General features: G+C 52.1%; 12 protein-coding genes across 12 annotated transcripts; 6 read left to right on the plus strand and 6 right to left on the minus strand.

The window, feature by feature from the left end:
• Positions 1 to 242: 242 nt before the first annotated feature.
• On the minus strand, positions 243 to 3,217 carry chsG (chitin synthase class III; the record flags this gene model as incomplete). Its single annotated transcript, XM_056654018.1, has 5 exons — positions 243 to 380; positions 434 to 2,113; positions 2,191 to 2,552; positions 2,607 to 3,087; positions 3,140 to 3,217. The coding sequence occupies 5 exons, from the start codon at positions 3,215 to 3,217 to the stop codon at positions 243 to 245; spliced, it is 2,739 nt and encodes a 912-aa protein (XP_056515085.1).
• Positions 3,218 to 5,191: 1,974 nt separating this feature from the next.
• Positions 5,192 to 6,529, plus strand: NUU61_003437 (uncharacterized protein; the record flags this gene model as incomplete). Its single annotated transcript, XM_056654019.1, has 2 exons — positions 5,192 to 5,234; positions 5,295 to 6,529. 2 exons carry the CDS (start codon positions 5,192 to 5,194, stop codon positions 6,527 to 6,529), a joined length of 1,278 nt encoding a protein of 425 aa, XP_056515086.1.
• Positions 6,530 to 7,007: 478 nt separating this feature from the next.
• On the minus strand, positions 7,008 to 7,967 carry NUU61_003438 (uncharacterized protein; the record flags this gene model as incomplete). Its single annotated transcript, XM_056654020.1, has 1 exon — positions 7,008 to 7,967. The coding sequence occupies one exon, from the start codon at positions 7,965 to 7,967 to the stop codon at positions 7,008 to 7,010; it is 960 nt and encodes a 319-aa protein (XP_056515087.1).
• Positions 7,968 to 8,091: 124 nt separating this feature from the next.
• On the plus strand, positions 8,092 to 8,412 carry NUU61_003439 (uncharacterized protein; the record flags this gene model as incomplete). The annotated part of the gene is made up of 1 exon (XM_056654021.1): positions 8,092 to 8,412. One exon carries the CDS (start codon positions 8,092 to 8,094, stop codon positions 8,410 to 8,412), a length of 321 nt encoding a protein of 106 aa, XP_056515088.1.
• Positions 8,413 to 8,461: 49 nt separating this feature from the next.
• Positions 8,462 to 10,577, minus strand: NUU61_003440 (NADH-dependent flavin oxidoreductase; the record flags this gene model as incomplete). The annotated part of the gene is made up of 5 exons (XM_056654022.1): positions 8,462 to 8,739; positions 8,799 to 8,907; positions 8,977 to 9,061; positions 9,262 to 10,343; positions 10,404 to 10,577. The coding sequence occupies 5 exons, from the start codon at positions 10,575 to 10,577 to the stop codon at positions 8,462 to 8,464; spliced, it is 1,728 nt and encodes a 575-aa protein (XP_056515089.1).
• Positions 10,578 to 11,086: 509 nt separating this feature from the next.
• NUU61_003441 (uncharacterized protein) lies at positions 11,087 to 12,596 on the plus strand (the record flags this gene model as incomplete). The annotated part of the gene is made up of 3 exons (XM_056654023.1): positions 11,087 to 11,108; positions 11,178 to 11,824; positions 11,892 to 12,596. 3 exons carry the CDS (start codon positions 11,087 to 11,089, stop codon positions 12,594 to 12,596), a joined length of 1,374 nt encoding a protein of 457 aa, XP_056515090.1.
• Positions 12,597 to 12,972: 376 nt separating this feature from the next.
• NUU61_003442 (uncharacterized protein) lies at positions 12,973 to 15,282 on the minus strand (the record flags this gene model as incomplete). Its single annotated transcript, XM_056654024.1, has 4 exons — positions 12,973 to 14,211; positions 14,262 to 14,741; positions 14,793 to 14,820; positions 14,879 to 15,282. 4 exons carry the CDS (start codon positions 15,280 to 15,282, stop codon positions 12,973 to 12,975), a joined length of 2,151 nt encoding a protein of 716 aa, XP_056515091.1.
• A 339-nt stretch (positions 15,283 to 15,621) lies between these two features.
• Positions 15,622 to 16,890, plus strand: NUU61_003443 (FAD-dependent oxidoreductase; the record flags this gene model as incomplete). The annotated part of the gene is made up of 1 exon (XM_056654025.1): positions 15,622 to 16,890. The coding sequence occupies one exon, from the start codon at positions 15,622 to 15,624 to the stop codon at positions 16,888 to 16,890; it is 1,269 nt and encodes a 422-aa protein (XP_056515092.1).
• Positions 16,891 to 17,270: 380 nt separating this feature from the next.
• Positions 17,271 to 18,676, plus strand: NUU61_003444 (isopenicillin N synthase family dioxygenase; the record flags this gene model as incomplete). Its single annotated transcript, XM_056654026.1, has 4 exons — positions 17,271 to 17,291; positions 17,454 to 17,765; positions 17,812 to 17,880; positions 17,939 to 18,676. 4 exons carry the CDS (start codon positions 17,271 to 17,273, stop codon positions 18,674 to 18,676), a joined length of 1,140 nt encoding a protein of 379 aa, XP_056515093.1.
• Positions 18,677 to 19,105: 429 nt separating this feature from the next.
• NUU61_003445 (uncharacterized protein) lies at positions 19,106 to 19,464 on the plus strand (the record flags this gene model as incomplete). Its single annotated transcript, XM_056654027.1, has 2 exons — positions 19,106 to 19,377; positions 19,434 to 19,464. 2 exons carry the CDS (start codon positions 19,106 to 19,108, stop codon positions 19,462 to 19,464), a joined length of 303 nt encoding a protein of 100 aa, XP_056515094.1.
• A 224-nt stretch (positions 19,465 to 19,688) lies between these two features.
• NUU61_003446 (tetratricopeptide repeat protein) lies at positions 19,689 to 20,138 on the minus strand (the record flags this gene model as incomplete). Its single annotated transcript, XM_056654028.1, has 1 exon — positions 19,689 to 20,138. The coding sequence occupies one exon, from the start codon at positions 20,136 to 20,138 to the stop codon at positions 19,689 to 19,691; it is 450 nt and encodes a 149-aa protein (XP_056515095.1).
• Positions 20,139 to 20,505: 367 nt separating this feature from the next.
• NUU61_003447 (uncharacterized protein) lies at positions 20,506 to 21,806 on the minus strand (the record flags this gene model as incomplete). The annotated part of the gene is made up of 4 exons (XM_056654029.1): positions 20,506 to 21,102; positions 21,160 to 21,186; positions 21,245 to 21,631; positions 21,732 to 21,806. The coding sequence occupies 4 exons, from the start codon at positions 21,804 to 21,806 to the stop codon at positions 20,506 to 20,508; spliced, it is 1,086 nt and encodes a 361-aa protein (XP_056515096.1).
• Positions 21,807 to 22,180: the final 374 nt, after the last annotated feature.

A 22,180-nucleotide genomic window follows, 5' to 3' on the forward strand; every position in this document is an offset into this window, starting at 1 on the left:
GCTTGCTAAATGCAGGTACCATTGCATCACTAGTTCAGAAAAGGAAAAGAAAAAAAAATCATGGTACTTCGGTTGTCTCAACAATACACGCTTACATTAGACAAGACAAAAAAAAGGAAAACAATACAATGAGTGGGCATCTTAAGGTAGAATACAAATCGCGACCAAGAAAAGAATAAGGCGAAAAACAATATGCCATGGAGAGTGTGGTTCATGAAACACATCCATACACCCAGCAGGGTCTACCGGCGTGCGAAGCAGCACATGATGCCAGTACGGCCCAAAAACCAACAGGCTCCGATGAACCGGAACAATGCGACAACAGCATTAGACCACAGGAGGGCCTGGAAGAACCGGGCAGTCCGATCAGTGGCCGTATTCTATAACCCAGAGTCAGTCAGTGCAATCATCGAGAGAGGATCAAAACACATACCGTGAAACCAAACTTGTCCACCTTCTCACTGGTAATGCACACCGCCAGGAAAGCATTACTAAAGATCCAGAAGGTCACAAGCCGAGTACGGAAGCTCTTGTACGAGTCCTCTAAGCTCTTTTCCTCGTGTTCCACCGGAGCAACATAAGGGGTCAGCGCACGCTTGACTGTCGTTTCAAACTGACTGTCGATGTCGGCCTGGGGCTTGTCAATTTCCTCAATCACAGCATCCTTGCTACCCTCATCCTTGGTTGTCTTGGCAGACGGCAGTGCATCAGCTTTGTCAGATCCCTTGGTGCCCCAGGACACGTCGTGCCAGTTGCTGAAGGCATAGACATTGAGAATGTTGATATACGATGATTGCACCACCATGTATGCCGGGAATGAGGTGAACATGTGCCATGGATCTGCGTACATGAACGAGGCCACGAAGTAGAGACCGAAGGTGGCCGCCAGTGCGATAATGATGATACCAGCACCGGTCGACCCAAAGAAGGATCCGAGGAAAGCCCCGAGGCCCTTGTCGGTCACAAAGTCCATGGGGGCACCGCCGCTGAAGGCACGGATGACCAGATAAAGCGAGTCTACAATGATGTAGAGTTGAATCAGGCCAAAGACCACGAACGAAGCCAGGTAAGAGAACTTGGATCCCTTGGGCCGATTGCCAAGGGCCAGGATGAACTGCAAGAGCAGAAACCCCAAGTAGATGTACTTGACCATGGTATTCACAATCGGTGTGGCTTTCTCGCCGAAGGGGAACGCAGTGTACTTGTTGTTTTTGCTCGGGGTACCGACCAGGTCGATGATGACAGTCGTCGTCAGCCAGTAAGATGCCAGAGAAAACCAGGTGAGAATGGTGTTGAAGATGTTGTAGAGCATCTGAATGTGCAAGAAGAACATGCGCACCAGATTGTGACCACTCTTATACATGCGGCCGAAATGCATCAGCGAGTAAATGCCGGCGGCGAAGGAACCGTTCAACCAACGTCGACGCTGGGAAATAAACTCTGGAGCGCCCTCGGGCACGTCGGTTTCTCCCTTGGAAGCTTTCACATACGACAGGTGCCATTTAGAGCCTGCCTTTGCCACCAACTCGAAGCAGAGAATGCGATCCTCGGCCAGGAACATATTCTTTTTGAAAATGTTCATTCCTTCAATACCCTTTTTCCCAAGCTGCTTGGACAGCGTATGGTCGCCGTGAAAATATTGTTCGAGCGGGCGTCCCATAATCGCACGGAATCGGTAGGCAGAGAAGGCTCCCGGCAAGACACTAACATAACCAAAGGAACTTTCGAGGGGCTTGTCCAAGATATTACTGATCTTGTACTCAAAATTCTGCGCGGCCACTAAGGGGTTGATCAAGTTGCGCCACCCCTTCCCTAACATAGCATGGATTTCACCGCATGCGCCACCGAGATCCTTGTCGTTGTAGAAGGCCTCCCAAAGATAGAGCAAAGACTTCGACCCCGGCTTGGTTCCTGCGTCCAAGAGAATACAAACCTCGGGGTTGAGGATCCGACCAAAAGCGTTAAAGAGCCATCGATGGGAGTTGATTTTCTTGCTGTTTTTCTGCTTCAAGCAAAACATCATCTGCACCGGGGGTAGGGTGCTCGGCCCGTCATCAGTAGGTCGAATGAGCTGCTGGTTTGGCGTGACAGACAGTTGGGTAGTATATTCAAACTATACAGAATGGTTAGTGATATTTCATCCCGCGATCTTCTGGGCAGTGCTTCTCTTCTCCGAGACCATGGACATACGATATGGGCCAGTGTCTCCTTTCCGTCCACGTCGCGCTTCATGACCCCATCTTGGTAGATACCGATGGTAGCCAACACATCCAGGACATCTTTGTCGCATGGATCAATGCCATCAAACACCAGTGCGACAACAATTTTTTGCCACGCGGGACCACCCTTGTTCCAAAACTCGGACTTCTTCAGGTTGACGATGTCGCGGATGTTCTGCATGACGCCATGCAACGTACGCGCAGTCAATTGCTTGTCCTCGTTGTAGTAGGTGATAGCGATCAGCAGCTCGGTGTGGCGATTGTACATGGCTGGGCGCAGATTATAACCATTGTGGAGAGTAAACTCGTTCGGATCACAAGTCGCAGCGGTATCTGGAGACCAACGGGGTCAGTGAGAGTTGGTACGACGTGCGCCGGCCGACTTACATCGCATATGCGTGAACTCTTCACTTCCACCTTCAAGATCATTGCGGTACTTGGCCTGAATTGCATTCTGAATGGCGCTTGGGACGGGGTAGTCAACACTTAGCACGGAGCCCTGCACGAGCTTAACTTTCCGGGTAGCATAGCGTCGGAGATTGCCTCCTCCAGAATTGCCACCGGGGGCCTGGCGTTGGCGCCATGCCTCGGTGGATGAGGTCTCGCTGCGGGCATAAGGCGATGCCACACGATTCGGGACCCCAAAGGCAGCCGCGGGGCTGTCCGCATGACCGGTATAGGGGGATCCAGTATTGTAAGGGTCGTGGTATGCGGGCGCAACATCCGATGCGTACGTCTCGGTCAAACTGTAGCCGGAACCAGGCAGCACGGGAGAAACTCCCCGGGGGTGGGGGTCATCGAAGGGGCTCGCAAACGGGCCTTGCTGATGGGAGAGCAAACCGCGCGCCGCATCCTCATCCTCGCGATACTGGATATGATCAGTGGTTTGGTCGCAACAGTCAGGCCCATCCACCACTTACTTGCGAGGCAGGAAGGTCCTGAGCGCGATGATGATCATCGTAGCTGGGCGAGTGCGCGCCGGAGCCCTGGTAGGCCATGGTTGCCAACTCAAGACTGTGATGAGAGAGAGAGATCACAAAGCTTCAAATTGAAATGCGATGGGAGGAAAGACAGAAAAGCGAAGAGGGGTATCTGTGAAACAAGAGATGATCTGGCAAAATCGGATGAAGAGACAAGCCACCGGGGCTCAAGCGTCAAAGTGAACAGCGAATGTGTTGTTTTGGGGGGAAGAAGTGGCGGGGGAGAGATATGAAATGTCGATAAAAAAAGAAGAGGAAAGACAGAGAGAAAGAGATGAGATAGGGAAAGAGAAGAAGAGAGAAAAAAAAATTGACAGGGGAAAAAAGAGAGAAAAGAAAAAGGAGAGATCGAATGAGAGAAGATGGTCAAAGGGCAAAAATAGCCCATCTCTAAGCCCGTCGTGGTTAGGCGAATTGCTTTGATGCCCGCATACTCCATCCCTGCCTTGACAGCCTGAGGTACCCATGGGAGTGGCAGCCTTGGAATCTGCCTTATTCCAGGGGCAAAAACCCGTGATTCGATGGAATTTTTTTTTTCTTTCTTTCTTTTTGCCCCTTTCTTTTGCCATGTTTTGAGGCATGTCTCAACTGCTGTTTTTATTTTTATTTTTTAGCCCTACTGCGGCAACTAAAGTACTGACTAGTCAACTAGTCTACTAGTCCACTAGCTACTCCAGATCCCTCCACTTGCCCTTCGGAGCAATCATTGGCCCCACCGGTGAAACAGCTTCATTCCCACATTCTTCGCGGGAATGCTGGCTGTCGCCTTACCCGGGAACACAGGTCATAGTAGCGAAGAAAGATAGTTTTCATGCCCTGAGCCTGAAGTTCCGTTCCGTCTCTGGAAGCGGTACCCAGAGAATGTCCCCTCGGTCGCAGATCCGAAAGAGTGGAGATGGGATGGTCCCGAGGTAAATAGTGTTGAGCCAAGCTCAGGGGTCAGCTGACTTGACCCCTGATCGAGATTATTCCAGTTGAAGAGGATATCTCTTAGAGGGGAGACAGGGATTTTTGATGGTCTCGAGGGTATGTGCGGCCATTCCTGCTCAACCCGAGCCAACTTTCATGAGCAACCCTCACGTCTGCTCGTTGGCAGATCCTCCGGGATCGTCAGGCGATGAAATTTAGTGTCGGTGAATCGAACCCCCCCCCCCCCCCCCCAATTCAACGGCAGATCACCTGACTCTGACACCTCAGGTGTCCAACATGACCGAGGCCAGTAATTTCCCGCATTATTGATAATCCGAGGCCCAGACCATCTGCGACACAGCCCCCGCCCGCACACGCAAGGTGATGAGACAGCCTTGGAGCCTTGGAGCCTCGGAGCCTGGTCGATGTAAACACGGAGATACTCAGAACTATAGAGATTATTTGATGTGGATGTGGATTTTATTGGAATCAACTAGAACAGGGGAATTATCAACATACACATTGATATATAGATCCCTCCATCAGAGAATTATTTGAATCCTTTGTGATTCAATCTCGCCAGCCGCTTCTTGTGGAACCCCCCGTGCTCGGGCCCCATCTCTCCTGTGCCCCATCAGGAGAACCCAGCCGCTCTTCTCTTCTCTCTTCTCCTTCCCTCTCATCCCTCCCTCTCTCTCCCCTTCATCCGATCCTGCGTTTTGCGGCTGCGCCTGTTGTCTTATAATTCCTTATAAGTCACGACTGCTGCCCTGCTGGCCGCAATCCCCCCCCGGAGATCTGTCAATTCCCTGGATCCCACGAGGACGATGACTCGCGACTAAACGTCCTGTTTTCTCATCGACCATTCCTTTTTTTCTCACCTCACTCGACACTCGTTTTCAACTCGACCTGTGGATTTCATGATCTAGCGATTTCGCTCACGACTTGACGCCGATTGAGCCTCCCACTCTCCTTTCGACTTTTTTTTCCCCCTCATCTTCCTTGCCCACGCCGTTGATCGGTCGTATCTCTCCGAATCTATTTATCTTCTTTTGTATCCTTTCCAAATTGACTTTACCCGCCATGTTGCTTCAGCCTATCGATCCTTCCTCCTTGTCGCCCATCAGTACGTTCCATCCAGCGGGTCCCCAATCCCATATACTCAAACTAACAACAAAACAAACAGCCGGCATCTCCCCCGGTTCACTCTTTCGGCGAAACTGCAAGCAGTGCCCGGGCGCCCCTACCTGTCCCTCCTGCCCCGATGGTTCAACATGTCAGATGACTAGTCAAACCTGCGATGAATGTTCAACTACCAAATGTGTGAAGACCTCGTCGTCCAACTCTGACAACCAGGACTCCGACTCCGGGGGTAGTAATGCAGGCGCCATCGCTGGCGGCGTGATCGGAGGTGTGGTCGCCATTGCCATTATCGTCTTCTTGATCTGGTGGTTTGTCATCCGCAAGAAGCGCCAGGGTGGCTCGGCCGACGCCGAAAAGACCAGTGCCTTTGATGCTGCTCGTTCCGAGCGCAAATCGACCAACTCTATCGCCTCAACTGTCCTGACCCGCGCCTCAAACGTCATCCAGATCGCCTACATCCCCGGTGTCACCAACCGATCTCCGCCCGAGACCCCAGCCACGTTGGTGCCTCCCGTGCCTCCATTGCCAGGTGCCACCCCTGACCAGCACTTCTTCATGCCCGGTGATTTGCGTGACTCGGCCTGGACGAACAACACCCACCAGAGCATGTCTCCCACCCTGCGCAGTAGTGTCGCCACCACGGTCTACCGCAACAATGCCATTGTCAGTGAATTGCCAGCACAGCAAATTCAGCGTTCGCGGGCGGCTGTTGTCAGCATTCATAACGGCCCGGGGTCCAACTCTCCGACGCAACCCGCACCTGTCGCAATTACGCCGGCGGATGCACCCGCCGTCCCCGCCATCACTTCGACACAACTCGCCAAAGCCGACGCGTTGCAGGCCCCGAACAGCTCGATTGTCGCCCGCAGTGTGACGGCAAAGCCGGTCATGGTTCGGGGTCCCTCCTTGAAGAAGAAGAAGAACCGCCTCAGTACCCCCGCCGTTGACCCAATTGAAGAGCGATCGGAAAATCTGAGTAGGGCTGTTTCAACAACTAGCAGCAACCAATTCAATCACACCACCTCGACCTTTGACGGAAGTTCGTCGGATGAAGAAGACGATGCACGGCCGCCGAACCCGAGGCGATCTCCAGACGCCACTTCGGATCCAGGCCCCTTTGACGACCGCGCTGCCCCGGGCGGAACTTCTTCCGCCTTGAGCCATCAACGACACTCCAGCGTGGGACATCGCCACCGGCACAGTGCAAGCTCCAGTCACAACGGCCGAGTGCCCGCACGGGTACAAAGTCCGTTTTCGGATGCAAATGAGGTACCATGAGTGAGTTTTCAAGACCACACCGGGCGCTATCGGGTTTTCCTATTTTGTTCATGTGTTCTTTCTGCTTCTTTTGTATGTATGGATTTCTCTTCTGTGGATTGGTTTATACTTGGTGTTTTCGTTTCCCCCGGATGCTCTGTACAGCGAGTGGTAACGTGGGAAGGCGAAGCAGTTTCTTCAATTTGATTCTTTCATTGATGTATGATCTTTTTGTTGTATGGTATGGACAGGACATGAACCCGGTCGAGTACGAGGAAGCATTCGAAGCAAGTTCTCTTCAATCTACATGGAAATACCTGCATGGCGTGTATGAGCTGGAACCTCGACGTCTTGACCCTAGTCCCAATACCAAGTGATTGAATTCAACTATTGTTTATGAGCTACAATTCAATGTTGTCACTCCAGAGGAATCAAAATCAAATAAATTAAGAAGGGGGTATCTACAATCACAGCTGACCAGGCGCATGGAACGGGTGTTTTACTGAACATTCTCCTCCAAGCCCATCCCACGCCCAATCTTCCGGATCAGCGCCCGCTTGAAAAAGGCCTCCCGGGCGAGGCCGCGGGTGTGCCGGGACCACGAGTCCACTCCAGTCACCCCACGAACCAAGGCAGCCTGCAGAGCATAGAGGGCCTGCTGGAGGCCTTGCTCCTCAGCGACCAGATCGTACAACTGCTTACCCACGACAGTAGGGGCAACCAAAACATCATCGATCGGGGGTAGACCAGATGGATGATCACTGGGGATAGCCGTCGTAGACGTTGAAGGCGCGCCCGAGGTCGACACGGAGGCAGACCGGGCCTGTGCATCGTTGATGGTGGCATCAGCACGGTGGATCGACTGCTGCAGGACAGCGGTATTCAATTGGAGAGTTGCATGAAGAGCATTTATCGCAGTGACCTCGCCCTGAAGTGTGGCCAGTGCAGCATGCAGCGATCGCGATTGTGAGACAAGAGACTGTGCTGCAATATCCGACTGGGTCGCGTGCGCACGCAGTGTCTCTCCGAGGGACTGCGAGACAGTATGCAGCAGCGCATCCTTCTCCGGGTTAGGGGGAATTGGGGGTGCGGGCCCCACAGGAGCAAATGACGGTAGCTCGAGCTCAAATGGTGAGGTGAGAAGGTCAGGGGTTTCGGCTTGGCGTGGTGGCGCTGCCGGGGGTGGACGTGGGTAATTCGATGGATATGGAGAATGTTGGGGGTACGGGGGACCTGATGGCTCCTGGTGCTGCGGAAGGTGGGATTGGCACCCCGGGCGGGATGAATCATGAGACAATGCTTGCGTCGGCCATTGTTGAGCTGGCTGCACTGGAGGGGGCCCAGGTGGCCCAGTTTGATGCGGCAAGGGCCTCGGTATGCTCGGTCCCAAGACGGAAGTGGCCTGATCGCCTCTGTTTTGTTGATATGATGCTAGACCCTGATGAAATTGAGGCGACATGGACTGCCATGCGGGTTGCGGAACCGGGGGCTGCGAAAGTGGGCGGGGACTACTGATCGACCCGTGGGGGAAACATAGTGCTGCGATGCCCGATTCCCAGGACTAGCCACCGGCCCGTGGCTTGATGGGGGCATTTGCCTGGGATTTTGTTCTTTTGGAGGGAGTGGTGGCAGAGGTGGCGGTGATTGATATCGCTCGGCCGGGTGAGGCTGCGGCAACTGCCGCGGCTCAACAGTCGATCGTGGTTTCGGGGGGCGCTGTGGAGGTATCTGACCGGCAGGGTGAGAATGCGACATTTGAGGCGAAGCTGTCGATGACCCGACGCCTGGTGGTAAAGGTGGCAACGGTGGCGGAACTGGATTTTGTTGCAGCTGGGGTTGGGGTGGCATTTGTTGTCTATACCGAACTGGTGGCTCTTTGGCAAACACTTCTCGAAGAATTGTGAGAAGATCAATAATTGAGGACCTCTGTAGTGGGGGATCATCCAGTCAGCACTACATCAGACTCCTTTTCAGGTAGCTCGGAATACTAACATCCCAGCCTTCGGCCCAGTGGGCCAGGTAGTGGTGGTACACCCGCCCCTCAAGCGTCACATGTTGCCCGACTCGAACTGCCATGTCCTGGGTCGGAGTGACAAAGACTATCGGGGGCTCGTGTGGGTAGGTATTTGGGATCCATAGCGCGAGGGGAAATTGGTATGTTGTACCACGGAAAGCGACAGGAAGCGTGCCGACGAGGTGGACGAGGAGGGCAGAGAAACCGGTTTCGTAGGCTACAACATGAGATATGTGTCGATAAAAGCAGCTGTTGCCATGGATAGGCAAGACTCACTGTACACATCGGTGCGAGGAGAGAGCGAGGGATATTGGGCGAGCGCATTGGCGACATCGTGGTAGGCACGGTTGGGATCATGGTAGGTCTGCTGGGGGTCATAATGATCCTAGAGTGGGTTAGTCTACGATTCAGAATGGTGAACTGGGGTTCCCAAACCTTGGCTAGGACATTATACAGCCAGTTCAGTGTCCTCTGGGGGACCGCCATGTCGCAGTGGGAAGGATGAAGGTGGAAGAGCTGAGACGCGGTTGGCCTCCGCGCTTCCCCGCAGCGGCTCTTGGCAACCCGAGCGGTTTCTTCGATCTATACACGCCGTGTTTATTTACTTGCCATACATCTTCCTGAGATGTTTTTGATTTGTTTTTCATTGGTTTCATCCGACTAAGGACAGGAGACATATCCATCGACTCCTGGCTGTATCCTCCAATGCCTCGATCCCCCCATCTAATCAAAAACCGACCCCTTCATAAAGTTCGGCTGGATAAACTCGGACGCATTGCGAAAGCTGGTGAACCCCCACCGGATCTGTGCAGCCATTGCAATCTCAACATCCAAGTCCTTGGCAAATTGCCAAGTCAACCCAGGATCGCGCTGGAAGGCCCGTCCAACGAGGATGATGTCAATATCATCATCGTTAAGACTTTTCTCGGCCAAACCACCGTTGTTGATCATACCCACTGCAGCGACGAGCATTTTGTCGCCGACGACCTTCTTAATGGCCGAAGCAAACGGCACTTGGAATGCCGGGCCAGAAATGATCTTTTGAGCATGATGAACGCCACCACTACTGATATCAATCACGTCGATACATCCCTGCGCCGCGAGTGCACGGGCAAATTCGACGGTGTCTTCGAGCTTCCATCCCTTCTCCTCTGGCAGGCTGTTCTCCAGCCAGTCCGTAGCAGAGAGACGTAGGAAGACCGGAATATTGGGACCAGCCGTGTCACGGGTCAATTGGGCGATTTCCAGAGGGAATCGAATGCGATTCTCGAAACTGCCACCATACTCGTCGGTCCGTTTGTTGGATGAGGGGCTCATGAACGACGAGAGTAAGTATCCGTGGGCGTTGTGAATCTCGATGAAATCGACTCCGGCTGCCAACGCGCGCTTGGTGGCCGCCACCCACGCATCTTTGACCTCTTGAATATCGTCTTTAGTCAGGGCCTTGGGGACAATTTCTCCCTCTGTGAATGGGATCGCACTAGGTGCCTTGACATTGTTCACCCAGCCGCCAACGGCATCGGTGCAAGTGACACCCCCCAACCACGGTGGGACGTGCGAGGCTTTACAACCCGCATGAGCCAGCTGAATTCCGATTTTCTGACCCTGGCTGTGGACGAATTCAATGGTTTGTTGGAGCGGTGCAATCTGGGAGTCTTTCCACAGGCCCGTGCAGACCGGGGTGATCCGGCCCTCGGGAAGTACGGCGGTGGCCTCGATCATCACCATCCCCGGCCCACGCTGGGCAATCCCGCCGTAGTGGGCAAGGTGCCAGGGACTCAGGTGGCCATCATCCGCACTATATTGGCACATGGGCGCCACCTGTCGACATTGGTCAGCAAGGGTGCTGTGGGGAAGGCAAAAAAAAATTCAAATGCATACTCCCAGGCGGTTTTGGAACGTTTGGCCTCGGATGGTCAGGGGCTTGAAGAGCTTTGGGATGGGCCTCCCACTCGTTTGGGGATCACGAGCGGTGCCTGCCGGAGGAGACTGGGCCGGGGTGAAGTAGGAGATGCCCTCGGCGGGCTTGATAGGGACATCGGGCCAATTGGTCATGTTGGATCGGTTCTTGGTAAACAAAGAAACCAGAGTTGTAGTTGGCAAGAATACAGGGCAACTATCTACACTTATATATGTGTCTACTGGATCCCGGTAATTTCTAATCGCTAGGACGATTGGGTCCAATCTCTCGAGACTGGCGGAATTCACAATATCCAAGGATCCAACGACTCATCAAAGAACAAAGGGACTGCCTGGATCGGCAATATCTACCTCGTTTCTCAATCGCAACGGGTGGGGGCCGGCCATCGCAGTCCCTAGACTGGATGCAGAATGGGATATAGTTTCTCAAATTTGCGGTGTTCACCACATGTCAATATCATTGGTGGGTTGTTCGCGAATTTTCTCGGCATTGGAGACAGGGCATTCGTAACAAAGAGAAAATGGATCTCGCTAGAGGATTATTGATTCCCCAAAGTCCCCGAGTCCGAGCGCTCGGTGGAATTCCTCCGAGGGAAACAAAGAGCAATACAGCTCGAATAAGGCATTGGTTATATTCGTTAGTAATGGCAAGGGCCAAAGACACAAGTAAAGTGTATATATAGCAAATAAAAGAAATAAAAGGAGGGAAAAATAAAAGAGAGAGGACGCGGCCAGAGATCGAACGTAGGGTTTACTTGTTGGATGAGCAACAGGAACCCATCACCGAGCTCAACACCAAGGGGGAAATCTTTGTGTTTGTGCCGCAGGTGTCTCTAGGTTACCTGAACCGACCCTCAGAAACCGAGGAACGATTTATTCATGTCGGCTCTGCCTTGCGTGGCCAAGAAGGATCGCCTGTCCGACTGTATCGGACGGGTGATCTAGGAGAATGGAGAGACAGGTCTGGCAGCCTCGACTATGTTGGGCAAGCCGATCAGCAGATTAAACGGTCCGGGAATCGAGTGGAACTCGGTGACATTGAGCGCACGCTCGAGGCCCATCCACAGGTGCATTCATGCGTGGTCAAGCAACATCTCCGCAGCACCTCAGATCTGTTAATCGCGTATATTATCCCGTCCTCGAGTATGCGGAAGAACGAGCGCCAGCAGATAATCAGCTGGACAAAGGAGAGATTGCCTCCCTACATGGTCCCAGACCAGATCAAGGAACTCGAGAAATTTCCTCTGTCAACCAATGGCCAAGTAGATCGGAGTTTGTTTCATCCAGAGACGCGCGAGAGACCCTCAAGTGACGTGCATGGCAATGGGACGGCCAAGATTGGAGAGCAGTGGCTTCAATCGAAGCTCCAGGAATCCTTCGACGTGCACTACGTTAATCTACAAGACAACATTTTCTCGTTTGGGACTCACGTCGCTCCAAGCCGCGCAGCTCATCGGTCATATCATGCACCACGGGATTTATGGGTGTATACCTGCTAAGTTGCCTTTTGCCATGCCGACCATCCGCAAAGTCGCGTGTTTCGCACGAGGCCAGGGTAATTTGAGCGCAGGCTGTCGGATCCAGAAGGCTCTTGAGCAATTCGACCTCTGGGACGGCAGCCTGGGGAAGATTCAGAAGATCACCGTGCTGGAAGGTGGATTGGGAAATAACACGCTGGGCCTGGGAGAGGATCAATTCCAGTGGCTCGCCAACTGGGCCAGCGTTATTTTCCATCTGGGGGCACGCGTCAACTGGTGTGAGCTCTACGAAGGGCACTTCGGGGCCAATGTGGTCGGCACTCGCAACATCATTCGACTGGCTGGACAAGGTCGACGGAAGGTGCTACATTACGTCTCGGTTGAGACCTGGAATGTGACCGGGTACATGCACAAAACCAAGCGAGTCTTCGAGGATGAGCCCCTCCAGCCATACCTGGATTCTTTGCCCTATGGCATCGGGTATGCGCAAAGCCAATGGGTTGCCAATGAGATGCTTCATCGCGCGCGAGCACGAAGGCTGCCTGCAGCCATTTATCGACCCGGGTTTGTGATTGGAGACCACCAGCGGGCTCTTAAAAATCCGGACGACTTCTTTGCTCGGTTCATTGTCGGATGCACCCAAAGCGAGTGCTTCTTTTACCTGCCTGACCAGTGATTGGAGTATGTGCCGCTGGATCATGAGTTGTTGCGCCGGTTTGTGGAGTGTTGGGTTTAACCGGGCTTTTATACTGTGTCGGTTTCGTGGAGGCCCGAGAGGCTCGAAATCCGGATAATTTTGAGGAAATCAACAACCCCACGCGTAGGTTGGCTTGTTATTTAGGGATATGTTGCTGTCAGTAGCCTAAGGCCGCGTTTTGATTGTAGCGTGTCGATTTCGGGGCAAATTGGTTATTTTCCATTCATTTCACGCGTCATTTGGGTCTTTATAACTTGGGTAGTAATCTTCTTCCCGGGATTTTATATGAATGTTTTTATAAATTAGTCTGATGTAGCAGACGATTTGGTTCATGGCTGTTGAAATATCATTAGCTTCACCAGCCCTGGTAACCAAAAGACCAATCCATGGCAGCCCAGTCCAGTGGGTCCACGTCAAGATTCAACGAAGACTGCCCTGGCAGGTAAAATCTCGGTAACATGCCCGTCTCCATTCCTGTGTAGCTGTCTTGTCCCTCAGAGCCGTATAACAGACTATAGCTTCCAAGACTCATTGACATTGACCCCGATGTACCACCTGTACCCATTCCTGTAGCTGTGTTGCCTTGTTCGTGATCGGAATGTGTGCGAGACGCTGTCTGCGCGATTTTGTGTTGAATGCGTGACACAATCCTTGGTGGTGTCGGTGGCTGTCCTAACCCCCCAAGCGCTGTCTCGCGGGCGTCCCAAGCCTGGAGAATAATGCGGCTAAACATCTTGAAGAGGGGATTATCGCTTGTTGCTGGGTGTGAGAAACGAGCTTCGAAATTGGCACTCATGAATTCCCAAGCCTGTTCAGCGTGCTCGCCGACAGGTCGCCTCTGGAGGTCCTCGACAATGTGAATATATGCGGGAAGTGGAAAGTATCCATGAGCTAGCCACCGGTAACCCTTGGTTCGGGGGGATGTCATAACCTTAGTATCACAGTCCAGCATGCTAAACGCACGGGACAGAGCGGTGTTGCGCTGTGTTTCGGTATGTTGTTCGGAGGATAGGGAATGCTGCGAATAGTATTCGACAAGTCGGCATTTGGCGAGATACCCTCGCGTTGTCCAGATGGTCATGAAGTGGAGCGGGTTCTCAGGGTCACAGTAATGGAGATAGTTGTCCTCGACCATCTGTTCCAAAGTAGCCAGCTCATGCCCTTCTGCAAACGAACAGTGGTGACTATCTTTAGCAATAGGCTTAAAAGCCGGATTAGTGACGCCAATATACAACGGGACATGGCGGGTGAACTCGGCCAGCTCGCTGCGTACTATGGCAAAGAGGGCCTCGGAGGATTTCCCCTGAACCACCGGTGGCTCCTTCATTTCCGGCCAGAGGGCGGAATCATTAACATTCAGAGGAAGCTTGCAGTCCCAAGTCGGAGCAAGTATGGGATTCCAATTAGCTAGCTCACCGATACGGGTGTCGAAGAGGACGAGGGACCACCAAAGTCTTCGGCGCATCTCGGCTTCAAAGGCGGTGCATTTGCCATAGGTTGACTCGTTATCGAGACCCATGCGGTTTGCAATGCGTATACCAACACCAAGCATGGAGGACAGTGACTGTGGATCTGTGCTGGGTCCGATCGAAACCTGACACACTTTAGCAAAAGCGCCTAAAGCATCTCAATCGACAAGCATACCAGAAAGAGATAGAAGGCAGTCAAGCATTCACGATCACACGTTCGTAAGTAACCACAGTTCAACAGGGCTTGCTGACAGCCCAACTGATATCTCGACAAAAGATTTTCCTTTAACGAGCCGAACATGGCTCGGCATTCATCCGTTGTGAGACTCATAATAGATATAGAGTATATGCTGAACATGAGAGCCTCGAAAGTGGGGTTGATGTTTGCCACATTGCTAGCGGCTTCAATAATGCGTCCTTGCATGCTTGGAGTATGTGTAACTTTGAGCAATGGGTCGACATTGTTCAAATACATCTGCCACAGCCTAAATATTTGGACTGGTTCGGGATGAAATCCTGAGAGATCGAGAGCCGTCTTTCGTGAACTAAAAGGAAGATTGCCAGTACCCGCAAAAAGCTGATCCCATGCCCTGTGGATTCCGGCCTCGCTCATGTCGTCTTGTGAGAATTCGCTTCTATTCTCAGAATTTCGGAGCTGCCTCGAGTGTTAGCCTAGTCATTAGGAATCAAGGTAAAATTTTCATACAGCGTGTTGTCTCATGGCATGCCAGAAACTGCAGGGATAATTAGTTTTATGTCAATATAATTCACCATAAAAAAGTGTGTACGTACTTCGCCCCATGTAGTTCTTCATGTCTTGTAGGTGTTGATATCCCCCTAGATTCGGGTTGTTGGTTGTCCAAATCACAGACCTTTTCCAACTTCGGGGACTCTTTTACCGCATCGTCCTTGTGAAGTGGCTCAAACTGAACATTGTTCTTGCGCAATAGATTCTCGTACTTGCGGATCCGGTCCAACAATTCTCGTTCGGGAAACCTGCGTTTTCGCAGACGTGGGGAGGTCATCGGAACACATTGTGTTTTAAATTTGGTACAATTAGCACAAGGGAACTTTCGGTCACACTTGACTTTGCGCTGTTGGCAGAGGACGCATGCAAGCACCCGCTGAGATTTTGAAGATTGAGAGGATGTGGGAGGGTTCGAGGTATGCTCTCGAGTCGGAGAAACCGTCGACATGGCTATATGATCTGATAAACAAGAGCAGATATGGTACTTCAGCGACAGGATACAGAGAACTTCATTGAAAGAAGAAAGATCTCGTTTGAAGCATGTCGGGCAAGTCAAAAGCCCGAGCGGATCTACATCATGTGACCCTCGGGTTTTCTCAGAACCCGAACACAGCGAGCCTCCAACCTCCTCCAGGCAGAGCCATTTCGAAACAGATCCACGATCATTATGGAGTTTGGCGAGAAATGTGTATTAGATGACATATGTTTGTCGAGTTTCTGTCCTCGACTCACACCAAATCAGCAGCCAAACTCTTGATTTTCCACCTCCGGAACTCGTCTTTCTAGGATGTCTCAATTCAGAATTGCCATCATTGGCGGCGGTCCTGCTGGGCTGACTCTTGGTCTCCTATTGTATCGGAGTGGTATACCATTTGCGATATTCGAGCTCCGCCAAAAGGCCACCGATGAAGAACTCGCCAAGCCTTCCGGGATGCTAGATCTCCATGAAGAGTCCGGTCTAGCTGCTATCAGGGAGTGTGGCTTGTTCGATCAGTTCCTCCATCTCACTGGGGAGTGTGCGGAGACGCACAAAATATCAGACAAGGATGGCAACATCCTTTACACAGACGAAGGAGGGACCAACGAGCGCACAGAGATGCGCCCCGAGATCTCCCGCAACGCACTCACCAAGCTCCTGAGCTCTCAATTACCAGCCGAGTGCATCAGGTGGGAGCACAGGCTTGTCTCGGTCACCAGCCGCACCACGCCCACCGGAACCGAGAATGTGCTCGATTTTGGCTCCCACGGCAAACAAGCTTTTGACCTGATTGTTGGGGCCGATGGCGCCTGGTCCCGGGTTCGCAGTTTTCTAATAGACGTGGAGCCGCAATACGCAGGGACCCAGAGCATCAGCATGACTATCCCGCAGATCACAGCCAATTACCCGCACCTAGCTTCGTTCATCGGGCGTGGTAGCTTTACTGCGCTTGGCCTACGGCATGGAATTATCGTGCAACGCGGACCACAGGACTCGGCCCGTGTTTATATCTTCTTCACGACCGCGGAAGAGCACTTCGCTGCTACATTGGGACTCGTGGGACAGACAGTGGCTGATGCCAAGAATCTGCTCCTGGGAAGCGACGTACTGCTCGGCCATTGGGGCTCTGCCATCAAGGAGCTGGTGACCGTCGCGTATGATGCGGAGTTTGTTGACAACCCGGGTGCTAGCGTGGACATCAAGCCATTATATATGTTGCCTATTGGGATCTCCTGGGAGCACAATGTGAGCGCAACGCTTATTGGCGATGCAGCGCATTTGATGTGCCCGTGGGCCGGTGAGGGAGTCAACCTGGCTTTGTGGGACTCTCTGTTGCTGGCACATGCTATCATCACGGCACACGAAACAGCTGGACAGGATGCTATCTTGTTAGGGAGCTCACTAGATTGGTTGATAAAAGGGGTTGAGGTGGAATTGGTGGAGCGTGCCAAAGAGAAGGCGGAAGAAACATACAACAACGGACAGATGCTGTTTGGAGAGGATGGGGCGAGAGCTTTTGCGGACTTTTTTTTGAACATTCCCAAGGCCGATCAGTATTCTAGCCAAGTACAAAGCTAGCTTCATTAGAGATTCGGCGTATATAATGCACATTATTCGCCTGTGCCAAACTGCCAATCTTCCTTTGCTATTAGGGTTTATGGTGAAAGCAGCTTCCCATGGTCGTCTCATAGCTCAAGATCTATTATCATCGCCTAGTAAGTAATAACCCGAGAAAGCCATAGAAAACACTAGATTCAACATAAGGTTTCGAAAACTTGTAGAGGTAATTTGATTTTACCTAGATCTAGAGCTATATTTATTCTAACATGAAGGTATATAGATTTATACATTGCAGACTATTACCAATTCCACTATCTCCAACCTGGCCAATCTTCAAAATTAAAGGATGAAGGAGTGATGCATCGGAGCCCTTGAGCTCGCCATCGTAGTCCAATCACATGGTCCACAGCAGGTGTTTTGTGTGTCCACTTCGGCCGCTTCATCTCACCAAGCCATTTGGGCCGGGACATCTTATTTTGTTGACATGCAAACGTCTCCCTTTATTTAAGACGATCGATTATAAAAATGGCAAGACCCATTCTACTATTTACCGCAGAGGGAAAATTTGCTGACTGAAGCAGTCGGAGAGCTCGGCTACTTTCACATCTATCCCGATCCTGGATTTCTCCCAAACGCGGTCCCCCGAGACAAAGTCCACCTTTCTGGCATGTCTTCGTGATGCGTTGGTGAATGTGGGCTTCTTCTATCTTCAGAATGCCCCCATTGCCCCCCTAGTGCAACATGCATTCACAGTCAAAGCCCTCGAGCTCTTCCAGTTGCCCCTAGAAAAGAAGCTGGAGATCGAGATGGTGAACAGTCCGCATTTCTTAGGCTATTCGAGACTGGGGGCTGAGATCACGGCTCTTAAACCCGATCACCGCGAACAGTTTGATGTGAGTTAGGCAATTGTTGTGAAGAACCCCGCTCACCTTGAATTAGTTTGCAACCGAGCTTCCTGCGCCAGGACCCGATGAACCCTTGTATAGAAACATTGTTGGCCCCAACCAGGTGTGACCGACCCTTTGTAGGATTCCTGGGAAGATATTCTGACCATTCTGGGGCGTAGTGGCCCGATGAAACGGCAACGCCAGGGTTTCGTCAGGCAACCGAACGATACCTGTCTGAAGCCGGCGATTTGACAGAGTCATTCACAAAGCTCATTGCAGAAGCACTGGACCTTCCCCCGACCGCGTTAGACGAGGCGTTTGATCGTCCACAACAGCACAAGCTCAAGCTGATCAAGTATCCCCCACCACCTGAGCCCAGCGAGGAGTCATCGGGATTCCAGGGCGTTGGCCCCCACAAAGACTCGGGGTTTCTCACTTTCCTTCTCCAGGCCACACCGCATCGTGGTCTGGAGGTCCAAAATAAAGCAGGGACTTGGATCCCCGCGCCTCCGCTTCCAGGGACATTCGTGGTTAACATTGGACGAGCTTTGGAAGCGCTGACCGGAGGAATTTGCACGGCGACCACACATCGCGTCAGCCTACGAGAAGAGGATTTCCAGGATGTGGATGGTCAGTCTCTAGGCCCGCGATTTTCTTTCCCTGTTTTCCAGGGTGTGAGTCCAGATCTTTCGTCCGCACGAATCTCACTGGTCATCCCAGACCACATCCGACGTTTGGTCAAGGATGAAAAGGTCAAGTCGGATGCTGAGGCAACTTTCAACACCATGTTCCGCGGTAGTATCGGCGAGGGCACATTGGTCGCACGGGTAACGAGCCACCAGGATGTGGGGCAGCGATGGTATCCCGATGTGTTGGCCAAGGCATTGCAGGGCCAGCGAGATTTCCAATCGCAGTAGATGCAAGCCTTTTAGGGCTGAACCGAATGAAACCCGGGAAACTCGAGAAACCAGAGACAAGGATGGTAGACACCTGAATGCCTCAGGACTGAAATATACTGCCCCAGGCAAAATATGATTCCATATTGCATGACGTCACTCAATCGAACCGGCCGATAATCGCCCTCCACCGAAGCTCCACCTGCAACGCACTACCGACTCTCCTCGACTCCGATTGGGGCAGCGTGGATCTTGCATCTTGGTCTGCGACCGGCGTGATTAGATGCATTCGACCGTGGGGCAGAAACTTTATGAGAGGGGACAGATTGGATCTCCCCGCTAACAGTACCCCTATAAAGAGGCGGTGCCCTCAGTCCCTCGATCCATTCTCCAACCCTTGATTTTTTTTTTCTTCTCACAAATCCAGTCAAATTACTTCCACCTTACAACATGGACAAGCTCTCTGGTCTCGCTTCGAAGCTCGGCGGCAACAAGGAGTCGGGCTCGGGCTCGAAGCCTGACGCGGGCAAAGAGGACTACCTCGACAAGGGTGAGGTTTTCCACGGTTCGTGGTCTGGTGTTTTCCGCACTGACATTTCATACACAGGCCTGGATGCCATCGAGAGCAAGCTTAGCGGCGGCAAGATCGACCCCCAGAAGATGCGTTCGACCAACGAGAAGATCACCGACGCTGGTCGCGAGCAGTTTGAGAAGGCTACCGGGTAGGGCTAAACTGGCCAAAATATTTCGAGGAACTATTTGCTAACCCTCTTTACAGGAAGAACCTCCCCGATAAGTTCTCCAATTAATTTTCATGAGCACAACTCAACGGCCCCTGCGCTGCCCTGAGTTCGGCGAGGATGCTTGGACTTGGGTCAATTATGCGATGCCAAGCCTTGACATCATGATACCCCGGGTGGAGATATATTAGTGCTATGAATGAAATTGAATCTTGCAAAGATTTCCCTCTGCTTCTGGTGTTGATGTACCTGTGTTCACGATGTAGCCACGAAAGCCCCTGTTTAGAAGCGTTTCAACGAAGACAAGAATCCCCCCAGACCCGACCCAGGACCACGATAGCTGGTAAACATGGTGTTTGCCCGACAGAGTTGCAATTGATTGCCGATTTGCTGGCTGGCGGGAGAATTCGTCCCGCGGGGTAGGAGGAGAGATGGCGTTCGAAGTACTTCTGGGCAGGCTCATACTCTTGAGCAACAAAGTGCATATGCCCCAGCATCTCAAGAGTTGCCTGCGTTTCTAGGTTCTCTTTGCCCTTTCGGTGCTCAACCCAGGTCAGATATCGCGTCAGCCAAGGGAAGGCCTCGGACGCCTGGATACCACGAGGGACGGAGCGATCGAGGTTATTCTGAAGCGCATAAATCATGCCAATGTTACCGAGAATGCCCATGGTAAGTGGATAGTCAGGACCTAGGGCCTCTTCTGCACTGGCTAGAGCACGACGAAGGGTTTCCGAAGCATCCATGTTCTATTGGATCACAGTTTGGGCTCGACCATGTAGCGCAAGGGCACGGATCGTATAAGAGTGTCTGTGGCCGAAGGCAGCGGGAAGCTCTTGAAAGACCTGTGGGAGGACGTCCACAACTTGCTGCACGTCGGGTTGGAAGCGCATTATGACCAGTGGAGTCGTCTGCCCAGAGTGGTTGCAGATGATATATTCGATAGTGTCCAGCCCTGAGGCAAACACGCGGATGTGATTGTCTCCCTAGAAGGCGCTTAAAACTCTCAGTGAGCTTTCGAGACGTCGCGATGGCATTTTCTCGGCGACCGAGACTGTTGTAGGCCATGCCGGCGCCGGGTATCAAACGTATCCATATGATCCTCGCCAATGTTCATTTGCTGGCGTGCCAACAGCTTGGCACAGACCGACTCGGCCTCTTGATACTTTGTTGACACAGGATCTCTGCCATCAGAATCTCGGTCTTCATGGCGAGGGCGTGCTTAGACCCAAAGACGCGCTGGGCATTATCAGATACCCACTGACACCACTCATCTGCTTCTCCTAGGTAGTTCGATTCTAGTTCCACCTCAGCTAGATTGTATCCTACGGATAATGTGCTGAAATGATCGGCACCAAGCGTTCCCAGATGCTCCTGGAAGATCTCGTAGGCGAGTGTTCGAGCCTCATCCCACCGCACCCGGTCCTTGAGCTCAGCGGCCCGGATGGATCGCGGATCATTATCCAGCTGAGTAAAAATGGTGCCTATCACTCGCTGTACCGCCGGTGGCATTCGTCCTTGCCCCTGATATGGAGTACTGCTGTTCGAATGGGTACGTGGTGGTAGCGGAGGCGGCGATGACCCGGCAGCTGGATGCAATGTTGGCCGTGGAATGAAACCTTGCTCGGACAGAAGTGCTTGATCGACCAACTGCTTGGTGTTTCCCTTGATCAAGCGGTACATGGGGCCTCGCGAGCCCACTTTGCACATCTACCAGTGACCCGCATCGAGTTTCAACTGGGTTTCACGTAGACCAGATAAACCAACAACAGCTGATTCCTCGTCCACCACCAGCTGCACATGTCATATTAAACTCTGGGATGGATGGGGTTCAATGATTTACATGACTGACCGACACTGGACCGGTACCCCCAAGCTGCATGGCCTTACCCTCAATGAAGCTAACCACGCGATAGTCTTCTAGGTGATGCCAAAACCGATCAGTCATTTGTCTAGTAAAAAGCGAATTGTGCTCGAGACAGTCAAGAAGATCATTGCTGGCATTGCCCTTGGAGACAAATCGGGCAACTCTGGAAGCAATCTTTCCCAGCTCCACGGCTTTCGCACCGCGATGAGAAGTGCCGAAGAAAACCAAACCCCAAGTGGCCGACCAAATGGAGTTGTACTTCGGATCTTCTTTAGCATTGAGAAGTGCCTGAAATAAGACAAGAGAGAAACCCGTGAGCGGATGCTCAAAGGCGGAGCTCAAGTTGACAAACCTGCTTAATGACCAAGCCTCCTAAGCTATGCCCAATAGAAATAACCCTAGAAAGCATCGAGTTTTAGAAGGACAGGTTACTACGTTGATCAATCAAATATCAATGTAGTCTGTAGCCTACCTGTTGCGGCCCCCGTTCCATATCCAGCAGATTCAACATGGTATTGGCATGGTCCTTGATGCTTGCAGTAGACATGGCTTGCGGGTTGGTTATACTCGAATTGTAGCCATAAACAAAGATCCGAGCGTAAGGGATGTCCTCGGCCAGAAATTTCGTAGGCCCAAACGTGCCATTTGAGTGTCTCCATGTCTCAAATGGATGATCATTTTGGCCTCCAGGTTTCAGACCTTGCACGAAAATAAAGGTGGCCGAAGGTTATATTTAGTGTCATTCTCAAGGCAAGAGTCAGTAGGATGGAGCATCCATACTAGACCTTGGGTGGCTCAACTGGAGAGAAGACCTCCGGTAAGAAGGGAAACTCGTGCTCTCCTGTGTCCTGGTCTCTACATGTGAAAAATTGTCGCAGCAAACAGCAAGTAGAAGAATCTATACCATTTTCCAAGCTCAGG

This window comes from Penicillium alfredii (assembly GCF_028826965.1).
Source record: "Penicillium alfredii strain IBT 34128 chromosome Unknown utg000004l_segment0_segment0, whole genome shotgun sequence".
Classification (NCBI taxonomy): Eukaryota; Fungi; Ascomycota; class Eurotiomycetes; order Eurotiales; family Aspergillaceae; genus Penicillium; species Penicillium alfredii.